We start from the raw sequence: 18,863 nt of genomic DNA, 5'->3' as shown, positions 1-18,863 counted from the left end.
CATTTTTGCAACCTTGGTTCTTGCAGAATAATAATTTTTGAAGAGGAATGAGGCATATCTGATCTGATGTCTGGTGGGAAGCATTTATCATCTATTTTTATTGGGCCAATAAACTTAAGTTTATTACCTATATTATTTTGTCACAACAAGCTCAAACAGTGACTTCTGAAGCAACATCCTGTGCTTCTAGTAAGATATATCTGTTTAGTTTTTGTACACTTTTCGTTTTCATGGAAAAAGTTTTAGAACTGAACTGTCTTGGGCTTGAGCTTGTGTAAAAATTAAATTTGTTTTGCATGACATCGCATAGATTTAGTTCTTGTACATTGGTGGCTTTGGGTTCACTTTTATGATAAAACTATATACAAGGACATTGGGAACATATTAGTCTAATTGAAACACTTTTTAATTTAGATATTTTGCTTCCTTGACTGCTCACCAATTGAATCTTTTATTAGGTGATTGAGTGCTAATTTTATCAGTTATGCACTCTGGCTTGCATGCTTGCATGCAGTTATTCGTATGCACTCTGGCTTGTGTGCAGTTATTCATATCTAGCTGGTAGTGTTAACTAGCTATTCTCTAGTTAACTGCCTCGACTACCTGCTTTATTGATTTATAACCTTATGAATAAACACCGGTTTCACTCATTCATCAACCATTTATCAAATGGCAACTTCATTCACTAGTATTTTTATTGATTAGTTGAGGGATTTCCTTGTTAATTTATATGCCAATGGATTGTACCATTAACTGTTTTCTTTTATTAACTTGTTAGTTTGTTTATTTAATAATAGTATGGATCGACTTCCGGTCGTTTTTTTTTTAATTTTTTTTATCTGTCGGTTTATGTGCCAGTCTATTGAATTGTTAAGTGTTTTACGTATAAGTAAGGATGCATGCATTTTCGATATACACCGATAAACCCTGGTTATTAACCCCCTTTGGTTCATTGGTTAACCAGCTCATTGACTCGTTGACTGGTGCACCCCTAGGTTCCAAGCCCCCGCCAGGGTTGAGGGACGTGCTGCTGAAGCTGGGACCCGAGGGATTTGCCAAGGCCGTGCGCAGGCACGACGGCCTCTTGCTCATGGACACCACGTTCCGGGACGCCCACCAGTCGCTGCTGGCGACGCGCGTGCGAACCATCGACCTACTGAACATCAGCCCCTTCGTGGCGCAGAGCTTCAGCAAGCTGTACAGCCTGGAAAACTGGGGAGGTGGGTGGTGCCGACATGACTTTGCTCATCGGCTGTGCTGTCAAAAAAAGAAAAAAAGCGAAAGTTTGTAACTTATTTTTTTTTTAGTTTGAGAAAGGTTATGGAAAGAGGGTGTTTACAGAGAAAGGGAAAACAAGCTTTTTCTCTGCATATCTCTAGGGGTTTAGTTTTTCTTCTGGAGAATTGTACAAATGCTGATAGAAAAGGAGGGTTGCCAGGAAAAGCTGCTTCCAAGAGGTGCATTTTTCTCGCCTCATTGAACAACCTATAGTTCTGAATCTATCAACGTTGGGTTCAAAATGCAGAAATTGGGATTTCAGAACCGTTAAAGGGGTGAGGACACGAAAATTAAATGGGTAGATTTATTCTTGAAATGGAATGCTCAAAGGTCACTTAGTATATATGCCAAGTTTTGCGATTTTTAGAGCTCTAGTAATTGCAATAATCAATTCACTAATGTTGGATCCTTTTTGTCTGCAAACCGAGCAACACCGCATGCTCAAGTTAGTTGCATCATGGTGCCCATAAACCATGTGATCATCATATTTAGTTGAACGCTCTCTCATTCTAGGCTCCCCAATGCTCGATCGCACATGCTCTCATGCTACTCGGGTACTCCAATGTATACTCTTGCTCTCGTCCCCTTACTGTTTGATCTCTCATCCTGCGTGCATGTGCTCGATCGTCGTGGGCGACGGCGAGTTAGTCCGTGACAATCTCATCGTCGCTAGAGCTGGGTGCAAGCTGGTCGAAGTCAAAGTGACCAGCTTCCACCATTTTTTGGTGTGTATATAACATCACTCATTGCTACTACGATTAGTGTCGAAGACTACCACGAATTGAGCTATGCCGTAGACATCATCATCTGGAAACCGCGTGCTCGAAACGCAGAAGTTAAATGTGGAAGCTGAGGGGCGAGTCGCCGAGAGAGTGAGGTCTGTCAGCACTCGCAATTAAGGGGACGCCATCTGTTTGTTGGGTGACATCGCGGACCCAACAGACAATCGGTTTATCCTCAAAACTATCGCACCATTCTCAAAACAGATTTAAAAGATATAGGAGCGTACAGTGGGTCCAAGCAGCATAGTTATCTCATTTTATTTCTGGCATGTCCTAATCCCTTTAACAGGGAAGACTCTGGTCTTTAACTTTTTTTGTAATTTCTCATTCAGTGTACGTCAAGTTCTCACTCCTATTATATTTTGTTGTGCTAAGCACAAACATAAGCTCATTATTTTCCTTTCAGTTATAGCTTCCAAAAAAGCCTCGACTTTTATCACATTTACAGTAAAACCTCGTTATAACAAAATGGGATATAACAAACTAATGGATATAACAAAGCAATCATAATTCCCCTTGCTTGCTAATAGGGAAGAAATGGACATTGGCTATAACAAACTAACGGTTATAACGAAATAATTACGATCGCTCCTTCAACTTTGTTATAACGAGGTTTTACTGTAGTTCCTGCCCGACTTTTCTAAAATGCTACCCTCAAAAACTATAGTGCAAAGTAGTATGGCTGCAGATTCTACAGAGTAGATGTTGCAACAAAATCATTCTTATCATTTTAGCTTCATTTTAAAAAGATGTGATCACAACTTGAAATTATTTTGGAAGTTATTAGAGATGATTAATAAAAACCTTTGCCAATTAGAAAATTTTGTAGTTAAAATTTTTCTGGAATATAGGTTTTATTTCACTCTCTGCTTTATGAGGTATCCAAATCTAAAAAGGGTATTCAGATCCAAGTTCTAGATTCAAAAATACCGTGGGGCTTCTTGTTACAACGAAAAAATAAACCCCGAGAAAAAAGGAAAAGCTTTTCAAAACATGCTTGTAAAGAGCCTAAGTATGAAACAATGTAACTGAGTATAATTCTGAACCATGTTGTAAATAACCTATAAACAAAAAAAGGTATTCTTAAAATACTTTTTTTGTATATTATTTTTGCCTTTTAAGTCCAGGGTCTCCTCTTAACCCTTGTGTGATTGCAAGCGGTAAAAATGGCACTGCCCACGCTCGTACGTCACACGTTGCGAACGGACAAAGTGTCTGTCACGGCGAAATTAATCGCAGAAAAGCTTGCCTATATTGCTGCATGCGCGGCGGAGTTGGGGGCACGTGCGGCTCCCACACAGAAGCATGGGGTTCAAACCCTGCGAACCTAGTTTTAAATGCACAGCAGGGGAAGCTGTTAGCGCTTTCCTGTTCAAGTCTGGGATGTAGTGTCGATAGAGAGCATGCAGCATGGTCATGTGGAGCGTGTAATTGCCGACTGCTCTTGGAGTGGGGACTTTTGTCGGTGCGCTCGGGCGGCAGCAATATGGACTGCAACGCGCTATGAAAGCTCTTGCTGGTGGGCTCTGTGTGCCCCTAAAGCGGCACAGGAGCGACAACGGCAGGCACAGCAAGGCGAGGATGGGAGAGAAAGAGACGTAAGGGCATGAGGGCAGTGCCATGCATAGTGGTTACAGGATGACAGTTGCTTTTCACGGCGGCCGACGGGCGGTTCAAGTGCCATTTTACGGGCAATCCGCTCGGTGCGGTGTGTAATGTGCGCGACAGACCGGTTTCGGGCAGATTTAAGCAGACGAAATGCTATGCGTCTAAAACACTTAAATATGTCAGCATTTGTTGCCCCAATGCACGCAGCCGTCTTTGGTTCATACTTGATTGCTTTTGTGAGGCTGCTGTGCAGTTCCCGCCTTACCCTTTTTCTCCATTCATTCGCTCGTTACGTCCATTTTTCCTCTTGCATAAGAAAAGAGTCTTCTCGCGTACTTCCAACGACGCGCCGCTGTTGACCCACGCTCCTCTTACGACGGCACCAGGGCATAGACATATGGTTTTGTTCCCCCAGTATGTACAACATACGCGACAACATGAAATTGAGGCACAGCGATGGCGGTGTTTGTGCGAAACCGCCAACGTTCGGGGACAAAGATTGGCTCTTCGAAGGCAATTAACAGTGTGCGGACCGTAGGCGATTGAGGGAAGCTGCGGTAGCCACATCCGAGACCACCGACGCCGAAGAGAACAGACTGGCTCTTCGAAGACAACAGTATGCAACTGTTGAGATTGTTGGAATTAGCACTGGGTCGAAACCCCTGTGCTAAATGATAACGCGTTTCACCGAGAATCGGTTTAACAAGAACTGTAACTTTGGCGTTTTTTTCTTTTTTTTTCCTTTTATCGTGTGTTGTCTTTTTTGGAAAATCTCAGTTTACTGTTGGCAGTTATCCTGTGTTCTTGTTTAGAACTCTCCTGAACATGGGGTGTGTCAAAAAGCAGCACTAACGTACGCATTGCAACGAATCCGTCCTATGCCAGCGCTCAGTCCTGTTATGCAAGCGTCTACGCTCACGACACTAGTTATTGTATTCTATTTTGGCGCAAGTTTCCCCACATTAAGCCTTTAGTTGTCCCAGGTTGCTCGTCACCTGTCATTCATGACGATGTACCTATGCCAAGCGTTGCTCGATCTTGAACAACATTTGTTTTATCTTATTGCCACAAGGGTAATGCTTATTTGGAATAGCAAAGAATGTTCTAATGCATCTTTCAGTTTGTGCTTGAAACCGTTCAGTGCAGGTTCACTAACTTCTGAGAGTGCCATGTTAACAGCTGCGGCTTTTGTCCCACGACAGGAGCTACCTTCGATGTGGCCATGCGCTTCCTGCACGAGTGTCCCTGGGAACGACTGGAGCAGATGCGTGCAAGGATCCCCAACATTCCTTTCCAGATGCTACTTCGGGGCGCCAACGCAGTCGGCTACACCTCTTATCCCGACAACGTTGTCTACAAGTGAGTGTGCGCGTACCAAGGAGAAACCATCATAGACTTTTTCTTTACATCTTTTGGGCTCGGGATTCTCAACCTTTTCTGTTTCGAGAAACCCCTCTCTGCCTCCAATGGCAGCCAAGGAGCCCTTTTTGGTCTTGGCATTGGTACAACAAAGCGGTGCAAAACTCCAGGCTCGCAGCTTCTAAAAGAGTAAATAAAGATGAAAAATATTGTAATTAAGCGCAGGGATCAGCAAGGAAGTGCGGGAAATTCCCGAGGGTGCTCTGCGAGCCCCTGAGTTTCGAAGAACTCGGTTTGAGAACCCATAAGCTTTAGACCATCTATGCGAGTTTTTAACGCCAATTTTCACTTTTAGGTTTTTCAGAAATTGCAATGCTTAGCTGTTCTACATGTTGTGTGAGAGAGCATATCTACGGGTCTTTCCAGATAAAAAAAAACAGCGTAGGCTTTTCTCGAGTTTGTACAACAGTTCAGAACCTTTCCTCAAAAAGATTTTTATCATGCAATTTCTTCACGACTATGTACCTGCCCTATCCGCTGCAGCAGCTCAAATTTTTTTCATGTTTGTTTCACGCCTCAGGTTCTGTCAGCTGGCGAAAGACTGCGGCATGGACATCTTCAGGGTCTTTGACTCGCTCAACTACCTTCCAAACCTCGTGCTAGGAATGGAGGCAGCCGGCAAAGCAGGTTGGTTGCCCTCGCCAATGTCGCCTTTCTTGACATCGTAAAAATTTTTGTAGTCGGGTGAGCTGGGATGAAAGGCCCGTTCACACACTTGCGTTTGCTTACGACCAAGTTCTCGTGATCTCCTATGACGAGGCGGCCCTGGAACTGCATTTCACTAGAGGGAAGGTTTTGCGGTATTTGTGATATCAAATATATTACAAGCCATCTACGAGAAGTTATCGTTTATAACGTTGCCAAAGGTTTTTCGAGCGAGTGCTGAAAGAACGATGCACGAGAAAAGGAAAAGGAAATATACAGAAATTCCACATATTTCACAGCGGCCCGTTAGATGGCGCAAGTGTTTTCTCGTCTCGAGAAACCCGAAGAGGTTTTAAGTCGCTTGGTCGTAGGAGATCACGAGTGTGTGAAGCAGCTCTAAGTGAGCAGAGTGTAACTGAGATTTCGGTTGCACGTCAAAAGATTTCCACGAGGTTGAAACCAAACCTCAGTCCTCTACCAGGGCATGCCAGATGCCCTTCGTTGGTCTGGCATGTAGATACTCAGGTTTGCCATTGGGCACTTCTGTCCTATGGGACTGCCCTCATAAGCGTTGCTTTGCCACGGCGCACCCGTGTCGTGGGGGAAAGGCTCCCGGCTGCACCACAACCAGAGTGTCAAACCGGAACCAAACCGTTAATTTTAACCAAGCCGGAACTCAGCCGAACCGAAATCTTCGCTGCCATCTTGGAACTGAACTGGAAAAAAATAAAACAGTAACCAGCTCAAAACGGTTCATGGTAATTTTATTTTTTTATTTTTTGTTAATGTCACAAAATGAATATTTGAGAATAAAAATATTGGCAGAGCTTTGTATACATACAGTTGAATCTCGTTTATTCAAACTCTCTTAATTCAAACTTGCAGATAGTTCAAACTAACATGCAGGTCCCATCCTATGCATCTCTATGGGAGGAAACTCCCGGTAATTCAAACTCTACTTTATTCGAACAAATGTTCGGTCCCCCTCGATTTTGAATTAATGAGATGCGACTGTTTAAAGAATTGCAATGTATGAGAAATTGTGGGTTTTCGTGACACTTTTGTATTGGCAACGTGATTAATCATGTGTCACGTGGGCTTGGGAGGACATAGTGTCAAGACATGCTGTGAAGTAATGTCGCATCACGTGGCCCCGTGACGTCGCGTGACGTCATGACTTACTGCGTCAAGTCGATTTAAATTGACAACATCACAGGATTCATTAGCGTCGTTGACACCGTGACGTCACATGACATCATCACTTTGCATTTTAAGTCATGTGACACGGTGACATATTCGACTGTCGTGAGCTCGGGTCGAGTGCTCGGATTTATGATCAGCATCGCCAAGCATTCGGCTGATGGCTCATCATCAATCAAAGATGAGAATAGCCTAACTCCAACAATGTCTGAAGCTCAGACCATGCTCTATGCTTTGCCAACCCTACTGCATGATCATGATGAACACTGACAGTACATTCACTGACCAATCTTTCGGGCTTCGCAGGGACTGAAAAAACATCAGAATAATGTAATAGTCCGAAAAGTTGGCAGATTAAAAAACCCGCCTTTATTGAGTCTAAGCTTGCTTAAAAAAGCCGTCAATAGTGTCTTGCTTCAGGTTACGCCTGCGCGCCTTGCTTCAAGTTATGCCTCCGTTTGCGTTCGGCAACTTTCTGTTAGCTTGAGAACCGTTGCCTATTTTTCTAGCGTTATGCCTGAGTACTTTCCGCGCTTCTTAGCGACACTTCGCCGCGGCAGAACAGATGGGGCTGTGACGTCTGAGTCAGCGTAGCCCGAAAAACATGATTCACCGAGATGAGATGAGAGGCACAAGTCCACGGCTGCAGAATGGCAAATGAACAAAGCCAAATGGTAGCAATGATGATAATGGCGTGCAGCTAGGAAAAAAAAGCCGTAGCATAGCATCACCTAGCTTATAACCTAGTTTATAAGTATTCACAAGCATTGCCTAGCTTATAACCTAGTTTATAAGTATTCACAGGTGCAGAAAAAAAAGAGGAATGGAAGATTGCTTATAATAAGTGACACAGACATAATTGTTGAATTAACACCCCCAAATGAGAAGAGAGTCCCTCGGTAATAAAAAATATTATTTGAAAAAGCATGGATAAACAAGAAAAAAAGAAGGGGGGGGGGGGGGGGGGGAAGGTACTTTTAGGAACATACCGTGTTGTAAATGTTCCTCTGCCCCGCATCTTTGGCACATTTGTTAAGGTGAGGAAATGAAAAATATATGATCTTCAATCGGTACCGCCTGTATAGGCACACCCGATTTAAAGCCAATTTAAAATCAAGGAATTGGATCCTTGGATTAAGTGGAAGTCTCACCAAAAAGGCAATTGAAAACTTAACTAAGAAAGAACTGGGCCTCGCCAAAAGAGCGATCCAGAAAGGACCGACAGGGAGAAAGGACCCCTGCAGGGCCCGACACCAGCCCAACCCCGCGAAGGGGCACAAAAGGGCGACACCAGTGGGTCGACGACGGTCAAGGGCATCAAGCGCCAGACAACCGCTGATGTAGTGATATTTTCTTTTCTCCGCCTCCCAAGGACCCACGTAGCATCCAATGTCGTGCGAACATTCCCTGGGTGTTCTGAATGTTGAAGGAACGTTAAAACACCATTCGGAACGTTCTGGGAACGTTCGTGTGCAAACATTCCTTACATGGTAAGCTGCTCAACATTCTAGAAACGTTTGTTGGCGAACATTCGTATGCACAATGTTCTCGGAACATTCCCCTTTGAACATTCATATGTGCAACATTCTTGGAATGTTCGCAAGTGAAGCCAGCTTTACGGAGCTTTCAAGCAACCTGTGTTTCGAAACACCATCCACTATATGCCACCTGGTACCAAAAATATGCAAATTAAGTGGAGGTTTTGGAAACTTAGCATAAGGTATCAGTTTTATGTTATACGAGTCTACCGAGGAATGTGAGATAAGGTGTAGGAGAAAAGCAATGGTCTTCAAAATTTGATAATGAGCTTGGCACTCACTGCGTATGTAGAGGGGCATTTTTGAATAGACCCGATTTTTAGCATCTCGGATTCAATACCTTGAAGAAGGTAGATATATATATATATGTCCCGCTTGAGTGTGGGATGCCGTAGGTATCTGTTCTTATGCTCGGAGTGAGTAATCGGTCATGTATGCAGCACGTTTTGATAAGCAGGAGTAAACTGCCGTTATAGCTCTGGCTAATGCGCTGGGAAAGTGGCTAGATTGTGCTAGGCCTGGAAAAAAATATGTTTCGATTAAAAAGTATCGATCGCTCTGTGAAGACATTTACTATATCAATAATTGTAGCACGGTTCAGTGGGGCTGTAAGCTAAGCAACCGATAATTGTGGAATCTTTGTAAGCATTCCTCAGAGAATGTTGCAGATGTTCTTTGGATGTTTTGGGAACGTTCTTAAAACCTTGTTAAAATGGTGATTAAATGTTCTGTCGTGCTCAGGACGTTCAAAAATATCCTCTAGAAAACATTCCCCGAATGTAGCGGTAAGTGCCTGCGCCACATTCTGACAAAGTCTATAGAATGTTCTTAAGTAAATATGCAACATTCAGAGAATGTTGCAGAAGTTCTTTGGATGTACTGAGAATGTTCTTAGAACCTTGTTAGGGTGTTTCAATGTTGATTAAATGACCTGGTAATGTTCTATGTTGTTCTCAGAACGTTCTAAGAATATCCCTTTTAAGACATTTCCCGAATGTAGCGATAAGTGCCTGCGCCACATTCTGACAACGTTGGTAGAATGTTCTTACGTAAATCTTCAACATTCCAAGAATGTTGTGTATGTTATTTTGAACACTCCCGGAATGTTCTCAGAACGTTCTCGTGCTACGTGGGGAGGAACACCTATCAGGAACCCCCCCCCCAGTAGAGGAGGTCATCTTCGGCACAGACCAGAAAGCGTGGCCCCAGAAACGACTTTGTTTGCAAAAACACTTGCTGGAAAGCATGTTTTCATAGTGGTGGATGCTTGCGCCATTCCTTAGGACGCTGCACCAAGCAAGAATAATTTGTGTCTCTGAGATACATGGCTTGCACTAAGCATGAACCTTCTGCAGCATGTATTTTTCACCACCGGATTAGTTTTTTTCGGCAAGAACAAACCAGAATGGCCACCAGCGTATAGTGCGACGACGTCACCTGCAAACCATGTTAAACAGTTCAGTTTTCTGGTGAAATGCGATGTTTGCAACACTAGCAAAAGTAGACTTTAAAATTGTAAAATTGTGCAGCATACAGTCTCGTGATGATATACGGCAGCTTAATAATATGTTAGAGTGCATGACTTATACAGCACAGTGTTGTAAAGTGAGGGCCCAAAACAAGTGCACATCAAACTGATCATAGTATTTGCCTCCCGAGGCGGTATTTTACAAAGTTTCTCGAGTTTGTGCAGGCTTGTGCCCAAACGTGATTGACATTGGGATTATAAGAAACTGCGTCTCTCCTTCACACTATTCATGTGTGATTAGGAATATCATTACATTTCTATGTATTTTTCTTTTTTTTCTCTCAGTAAGGCATTGTGTATTGCACAGTACGCAGTGCTATACATAGAATACATAGTGCAGCAGCGAGAAACTAGAGGCCGGCAATGGCGGACGAGTCATGTCACCTGTGCAAAGTTGCCTGAAAGTGTCTGTAAGCAAACGTTTACCTGGGTACGCGCTAGTTTAGGCCAGATGCGATTGAGCACGAAGGTGCATTAAATTAGAGTGAACAATTTCTATCACTTTTTTCTGTATGATTCTTTGCCTGCATCATGGTGCTGAGTGTAAACAACGTTGGTTAGGAAAACATGCGTTGTGATTGCCGCTCAGTGTTTCTATAAAAGGTTGACCGAAAGAGCTTGTTTTTAAATTTCTGACATTTTTAAAAAAAATTATTGCATTCATAATATTATCACAATCATATATATTGTGAAACATATTTCGTAAACTATATTTCATGATATATATGGCGACGAGGTGCCCAGTTCATAATTTTGTGCAGTGTAATGAATTTCTTAGTTCAAGAGCACAACTACGATTCATCTTTTAATACTGCACCACAAAGTTCTACCAATCACGGGTATTTTAGGCGGCCTACCACACTTTGTGCCACCCTTTCAATTCTGGTAAAATGTATGTGACTGAGGTAAACAAATGGACGTTGAGTTGTATAAATGCAACGTTTTGTATGTTAATATAGTATTTTTTTTACTGTTGTGCAGGAATTAAATAACGGAAATAGTGCCCATTGCAAAACAATGCAGGGAATATGCTCTCAATTTAGCGACTCAAACTGATTTGAACCGGTCTGAACTGTTACTTTTCCTCTCAGAACTGAACCAGAACAGAACCGAAAGCCATGAACCCAAACCTGAACCAACTCTATCAACATTTTGGTTTGACCCTGGCCACACATTTCTTTGCACAAATATCTAAAATATTGACTTTGATGATGTACTATTGATTCAAAGATAGAGTTGAGTACACCTATATGTAAACTAATAGCTCGCATTTACAGGAAATTTTTTTCCAAGCACGGTTTGTTTGTGTTGAACGCAGGTACCGTATTATTAATGAATAATAGGCTAAGGTTGCGACCGATCAAAGTGGGCTAACGGATTTGTGTCCAGGGTCATGGTGGTTGAACGGTTTAGATTTTGTCTTATAAAGCGGCGACATTTAATTTATTTGTTTTTTTATTTGACCCGTGGATGCAGTATTGATGTGGGAGTCCACCTGGTTTTCGGAGGCTGCCGCATACGTTTTGCCGGCGTAAAAAGCTTTGTGCCGCAAACGGGGGTTGGAATCTATTATGGTGCGACAGTTAACGTCATTAACCCTCCATGCCACACATTGAAGGTGCGCTTTGTTTCAGGGGGCGTTGTTGAGGCCGCCATTTCCTACACGGGCGACGTCTCCAACCCGGAGCGGACCAAGTACAATCTGGAATACTACCTCAAGCTGTCCGACGAACTGGTGAAGGCAGGAACCCACGTCCTTTGCATCAAGGTACCACTGCAGTGTCTCCTTGGCAGACCTCTTTTCCTTCAAATGATGCAATACGCGACGCGATGAACAGGGCAGAAAAGGCGGAAAAGGGTAGGTCTTGCAACTTGCATCTAACGTGGCATCATGTCTGCATTATATTGAGCAGGGACTCTGTAGTGGGCACTTGGCGAGAAAGTTGGCAAGATTTCTGACCGCCGCAATTGGCCAGCGCCAGGGTGCTGCAGTGCTGGCCAATCACGACGGTTCGAAATCTCGCAGACTTCCTTGCTGAGCCCCAGGACTGCTGGTGCCTCAAGCAGCGTACATCGGCACTCACTACATACGCTGTGGTGTCTTTATTCTTCAATACTTTTTATATTGCGAGTGACGCCTAAAGGCTGGTTCATACACTTGCGACCAGTCGCTACCTTGTGTCTTAAAACCCTTTAAAAGCTCCTGCGACACATCCTCTTTTCTTTTTTTAACTTGAAAACATTTTGGCAATGTTATAAACAACGATTTCTCATAGATAGTATGTACATTTGATCTCGCAAACACCGTAAAACCTTCGCTCCAGTGAAATGTAGTTCCAGGGTCTCTGCATTGATGGTGCCAGCATGTTCTCATCATAAGAAATGACAAGAACTCGGTCGTAAGCAAGCACAAGTGCGTGAACGGGCCTTAAGCTGGCTTCACATCGGCATTACATTGGGTGGGACTACCGAAGCCTCAGGCATCCGATCAGTGCTGCAGCTCCTGCAACATTCTTACATTCATTGCATGCAGCCTGTATCGGTACTCATTACATACATGGTGGCACCTTTATACTTTGGATACTTTTCATGTTGCAACACCTGACATGGCTTTACATTGGCTTTATACCGGGCAGGACATGGCGGGGCTGCTGAAGCCGCAGGCCGCGCGGCTATTGATCACTGCGCTGAGGGACCGCCACCCAGATCTTCCGATCCACATCCACACCCACGACACGGCTGGTGCCGGCGTGGCGTCGATGCTGGCGTGCGCAGAATCCGGGGCCGATGTTGTCGACGTCGCGGTGGACTCCATGTCGGGCATGACATCTCAGCCGAGCATGGGGGCCATCGTGGCTTGCCTGCAGGGCTCCAAACACAAAACAAGTAAAGCCTTCCACTCCCCTTTTCTTTTATTGTTGCGTTACTATGACGGGGCATTTATGCGTGCCTACTTTTTATGGAGACGCGACCCACAAAGGTCGGGCCATAGAGAAAATTAATGTAACTCAAGATTCATTGTATTTTTTTCCTCTCACAAAAAAGAATTGGTGTTGGAATGTCAAATGCTTTGTGGCCACGCAAGCTCATACGTAGTGACTGAAACAACACTTCTCTAAGCTGCTCCTGTAGTTAGGGTGACCACCCGTCCCGCAACTCGCGGGACTGTCCCGCATTGAGGCCTCGTGTCCCGCGTCCCGCGAGAAATTCCCAAATCTTCAAAATGTCCCGCATTTCACATTGTCGTAAAATTCGCTCTGCAAGTCATTGAGCTGCCCAAATAACAGGGCACGGGGAAGCGCGGGGGTCACTGGGAATTGTATGAATCGCAATGGTACGCCGATTTCTATCCAAGCATAGCAGGAAGCGCCCGTCGTTCTTGCAGGAGAACCGACGCGCATGCGCCGTTGTGCCTCTCCCCTTGGTGGCAAAATATTGTGAGAGAAAAAATTTCTCGCCAACATTTTAAATATGAAGTGCGGTAATTATTTTCATATCGTTGTGTGAATACAAAAGTGTTGCTAAATGTGTGTGTGTGTGTTTTTGAAGGCAAAAAGGCTGCAACTCACAGCGTTTGAAAAAGAAAATAATGTCAAAAATGTGCGTAGGACCATGCTGAATACCCGAAAAAGATTTACTGCTTCTTAATTTCATGTGATGCATTGAGTTCTGCTGCTGTTGATTTTTATACTTTCAACTTTGACACATTTAATAACATAAAGATATATCCCTAAGAGTGAAAATCATTTTAGATTAATTATTGCAATGCGATTTGCGGGTTTATAAACAGCACAAGATAATAAATGTGTCAACAGAGAATCTCCCCGCCCCCCCGGCCCCGTGTGTCCCGCATTTCGCTAGCAGAAAGGTGGTCACCCTACCTGTAGTGCAGGCGTAGAGCGTCGGACTACTGAGTGAAAGTTTGTTGGTTTGATTCCCAGCAAGGGTTGAGGTGATCTTTGAAAAGACACCCTGGTATTATGTTTTTCGTTGCAGTCTTTTTTGACTCTAGATATAGAAGCCAACCTTAAAACTAGTTTTGTGTGAACATTCTAATTTTTGAATAGTAGTTTCGAATAATACGGCTATTCAATATTTGCTTCGAGGTAAACTACAATTGCAGGTATTGCTTCCCCACAGAGCACCTGTGCACAGTGGGGAAGCAATACCTGCGGAGCTCCCGGGCTCTGAGAGTATTGCTTCCCTGCAGTGCACAGGTGCTCAGTGAAAAGCACCTGTATTGTTTTCTAGATTTTTTAAACACCGAAATATAGTCCACTTCTATTAGAATACACAGAAAGAATAAAACACGTAAAGGACGAACGAACGCAGACACACACAGTTCTTTAAAAAAAACTGTGTGTGCCTGTGTTCGTCCTTTACGTGTTTTATTCTTTCTGTGTATTCTGTAGTTTTGAACACGTTCTGCTACGTGCACTTCTAGTAATAGTAGTGTTGGGATCAGTGATGGCCTCGGCGTAAATGCGGCTAGTTAGCTATGGTGGGATATAAGCAAACGTTGCTGACTGGGAAGTACAGTCATCTTTGCTTCATTGCCCCTCATTCCCATAAGAAGCTTGGAAGGGACACATTCTAAAAATAGCAATTTTTTTAACTTTTCTTAATTGTACACCCAAAGTTAGCCCGCTTCATATTTTTACCCGATTTGCTCCTGATATTAGGTGGGCTATCTCTTGAGATTTTATGGTACATTACGCAATGATGTCATGACAGCCTCTGTTTATCATTCATGCTTTTTTTTTTTTTTTAAATTAGAAATTTGGAAAACATGCATATAGCAAGCAGATTTATAAAACCACTTGATGGGATAGCTGCGACAAATTTGTCTTTTATGAGCCGCAGTTACATAAATATAGTTATATTAAACTTACCGTATTTGCACGAATATAACGCGACCATGAATATAACGCGAGGGCAACTTTTGATGCCCTCAAAAAGAAAAAAAAATTTTTTACTATTATAACGCGAATCGAGGCCGCGTCAATTTCTCAAACTCGGGGGCATAGCAGATGTGAAAAGTCAATGGAAATAGAAGAAATATCAGTTTATGTTTTGACAGCACTCATCCTCACTGCTCAGATCCTTCCGTTTACAATCCACTTGGCAACTATGCAGATAAGCAGCAGCACGGCACCTGCTTGTCTGGTAGTTCCTTTTCCTTCCCTGTGAGCTCCTCGGCAGCCCACAATCCAAACAAGGCAGGAAGCAGAAGCACCAACACACAAACACCAGATCACTCAGGAGCAGAAACTAAACAATGCGCAGGCAGAAAAAAGACTGCTGAATCCGATACACGATCACACTTCTTGTTGGGGCCCCTCTGCATAAACAAATGCCTCCTGCTGCACGATTGCGTAAACGCGGTTGGTGGTCTTGGCTTGGCTTGTGTTGACTTGACTTGGCCCGGCTTGGCTTGGCTCGAATTGGCCAGTGCCCGCATTCCCGCATGCCATGCGCGTGCGCCGAGTTTCTGCGGTGTGCGCGCGTTGTACAAACACAAAAGCGATAAAAATGTTTTTTTTTATGTTTTCTATTCGCCCCTTCACATGGCCCAATAGCTAATAAATTCCCTTCCACACCCCCATTTTTTTCCCACCGGATATTTTACATTGAGCCGGAAGGATGGCTTTCTCCTCTGGCTTTCTCCAGACTCGCGCGCCTCGTGGCTGAACTCGATTCCGAATATAACGCGAGGTGCGTTTTGCAGCACGTAATTTCGAAAAAATACTCTCGTTATATTCGTGCAAATACGGTAACTGAGCTCACAAGGGGACAAGGTGAAAGGTTGGGAGCAACCTTCACGACCTCAGCTAAATTTTTGTTTAAGCATGGTGTACGGTAGTCAAAGATTTGAAGAAACTATTTGGTATTTTTAGAAAATATGCGGCCTAAACTACTACCGTATTTTCCGGACTTAAGTCGCACTTTTGTATAAGTCGCACATCCGTATATTGAGCCATTTTCGTAGAAGAGGTGGTATAGAGGCTTCGCACTTTCGCAGCAAAAGGACGTAAAACACACAAAATGAGAAGGTAGTCAGCTTTTCTTGAGTGAGCACATGCCGAGCGAATGAAAGCTTAACGTGCCAGGCACTCGTTAACCATGCTTTGGACCACTGGGCCTAGCGTAGGCCAAGTACCGGAGACGATGCGAGCATCGATACGCAGACAGATATATAAATCTTGACATACTACTTTCGGTACCTCTAAAAGATTGGCTAACCACAATCTTAACCTTTACATGTAGCAACAGGGCTGGATCATGGCAGAAAACTAGGAAAGATGCGGGAAAATATTTTGCAATGCATGTATACCAGCCCACTTAGCTTTCAGTGTTACTGAACTGAATCAAGAGAATACAGAATCATGGCTGAATTAGGCAACGTCGATCACTTGCTGTAATAGCTTTACCCTCACTGTCTCGCCTATCCACATTGAGCCACTTTGGAGAAATTGTAAAATTTCTCGTTTTCGTCTGTGAAATGTTTAGAAGAGTGCGGCGAGAGTAGTGCCTCTTGGGAGGGGCAGCACCACCTATGGCTACGTAGTTCCGGTGCTTTACAAAAGAGAGCGTGCAGTGCATAAATAATGGCGTAGCACCGGGAGTAAAAAAATGCAAGTTCCATCCCTGTATAAGACGCACCAAGAAAAATTTTTGAAAAAACTGCAACTTGTACATTGGAAAAAACAATATTTGCTTTGAACTAAAAATCCACTATTTGCACTTGCTTACCTAAAATGCGGTTGGCTTTAAAATTGGTCCGAGTGTAAAGAAGCACAGTTACCAGGTGTCAAAATATCTTTCAGCAAACGTTTTCTCAATATTTGTGGGCATCCAAGTCAGATCAGGATATGGACTGGTCATCAGGATCAACCCCCAAGATTATGGGTTGGGCGAATATTCGGTTATTACGAATAGCCAATCGAATTTTGTTCTATTCGGCATTCTCTTCGAATCAAATTTAAGTATTCGACAATATAGAATTATTCGACCATTCTAAATACAGTCAAACCCGAATATATCGAACCCGTTTACATTGAATAATTCCTTATATCGAACAATAATATATAGCAGAAACTATGGTTGCATCGAACAAAAATAGCAGCCGCTACCGATATATCGAACTGCCAAGAGCGCCGTTTTGCTCTGCAAGCTGGCTTCCCCCCAATGCGGGCGGCCGCATTGGGGGGAAAGCCAGCTTGCAGAGCAAAACGGCTTTTTTTTTTCGGGTGGCCGCGTCGACCACCCGGAAGAAAAGAAAATATATCTTTTGCGGAGAGTGGGTGCTCCGTGCTCCCTCCTCCCTGCTTTGTCCGCAAAAGAGAATATCATTGGGGAATTGTCGTAGACCGTTTCCGCTGCCCGCTAAGCACCCGGATAGCGCTCCGTAATCCGCCTCAAGATCTTGAACTATGCAGATAAGGCTGGCGGCGTCTATGCACAGTTGCGGCGTTTTCCTGATGAATACCGTAGTGGAGGAGAAAAACGGTCTACTACAATTTGCTATTTTTCTTCCAAATTGATGCGGCTGTCCAGAGAAAAAAACCAAAAAAACCGCATGCTTTGTTAGTTGGTTCTCCGAACGCAGCCACCTGTTTTAGGGGAAAGCAACTTGCAGACCAAAACGGCGCCCTGCAGGAGAAGGTGCTTCCGTTGGATGTGCTCCGTGCTCTCGACGTAGTTCGGCGCTAATGCGCGAATATAGAAGGCAGCGGCCTCAGCATTTTGGAGTCCGTCGATAGCGTACAAAAATATTGTTATCGCGGATGCAATGAAGAAAAAGCAGCAGAAGATGTAAGACTACTTCATTCTGTAATACTTGAGCAGAAAATGGATTTTTGAGAGTCAAATTCATTAAAACATTTATATTGAATTACCCGCTATATTGAACTGGTAGACGTTTTTTTGAGAGTTCGATATAAACGGGTTTCACTTACTCTGGCTTGGATTTACGGCCAGGTGGCGCAGGCTTCCGACCGTTTCGACCCTTTTGTGCTACCGAACTTAATACACTTGAAATTAACAATTGCAGTACAGTTGAACCTCGATGTAACGAAGTCGGTAAAATTCGCAATTTACTTCGTTACATTGAAATTTCGCTAAATCGAAATTTGGCTTTAGCATGCGAAAAAAAAAATTCCGAAACATTTTACGGGTATGAAAACTCACCGAAAATGACATTTATTTAGGGGCAAAGTAGTCCGCGAGTTTTGCTTGCGCCTTGTCCGACAGTAGCAGCGGCGTCGGCGGCGTCATACGGCGTTCGAGCGCCCAGAGCGCTTGCACGGCATCTTGCTGCCCATGCGACGCCGGGTACCTCCTCAGTACGTCCATTGCGTTGAGCACTTCCCGAGTGCTCGTGATCTCGGCAGTTTCTTCCGGATGGCGTCCAAAACGTTTGCTTTCTCATCCAAAGAAAGAACTTTACGTTTCCCTATGGCAGCAAGCACGTAAGTGAACCGCCCGGTTAAAAAATAAAGCTGTTTAGTTTAGGCGGTGCCAATGTTTCCAACCTACACAGCACTCTTGACCGCAAAAAATAAAGCTGTTTAGTTTAGGCGGTGCCAATGTTTCCAACCTACACAGCACTCTTGACCGCACAGTTTACTTGCCCCCTTGCGCCCACAGTGTGCTTGCGCCTTTGCTTTACATCACGCTCGCAAGACGATAATCGGTCTTTTCGGTCTTCTCCTAGATGGCACTGCCCGTGCGGTCGCACGGTCGCGCCATCACGTCGCTCCCCCGCTGAAGTTGGCTCCCGCGGTACAGTGGACTATGATGATCAGTGAATGTCAGTGGTGATGCTGTTATGCCGTGTTAACTTTTTGCTCGGCATTTTCTGGC

The 18,863-nt window shown here is 43.9% G+C and overlaps 1 protein-coding gene across 3 annotated transcripts in view; it reads left to right on the top strand.

Moving 5' to 3' along the window:
* The window catches only part of LOC115329521 (pyruvate carboxylase, mitochondrial), a 66,133-nt gene that overhangs the window by 32,991 nt on the left and 14,279 nt on the right, over positions 1 to 18,863 (top strand). For all 3 annotated transcript variants that reach the window (XM_040208451.3, XM_029991157.4, XM_029991158.4), the window contains 5 exons: positions 996 to 1,220; positions 4,871 to 5,027; positions 5,608 to 5,714; positions 11,633 to 11,766; positions 12,635 to 12,884. In XM_040208451.3, the coding sequence (XP_040064385.2) occupies positions 996 to 1,220; positions 4,871 to 5,027; positions 5,608 to 5,714; positions 11,633 to 11,766; positions 12,635 to 12,884 (873 nt within the window). The remainder of the gene's footprint in view (positions 1 to 995; positions 1,221 to 4,870; positions 5,028 to 5,607; positions 5,715 to 11,632; positions 11,767 to 12,634; positions 12,885 to 18,863) is intronic.

This window comes from Ixodes scapularis, unplaced genomic scaffold, assembly GCF_016920785.2.
Source record: "Ixodes scapularis isolate PalLabHiFi unplaced genomic scaffold, ASM1692078v2 PGA_scaffold10__122_contigs__length_95168666, whole genome shotgun sequence".
In the NCBI taxonomy this organism is placed as follows: Eukaryota; Metazoa; Arthropoda; class Arachnida; order Ixodida; family Ixodidae; genus Ixodes; species Ixodes scapularis.
This window is presented reverse-complemented; position numbering and strand designations above follow the sequence as displayed.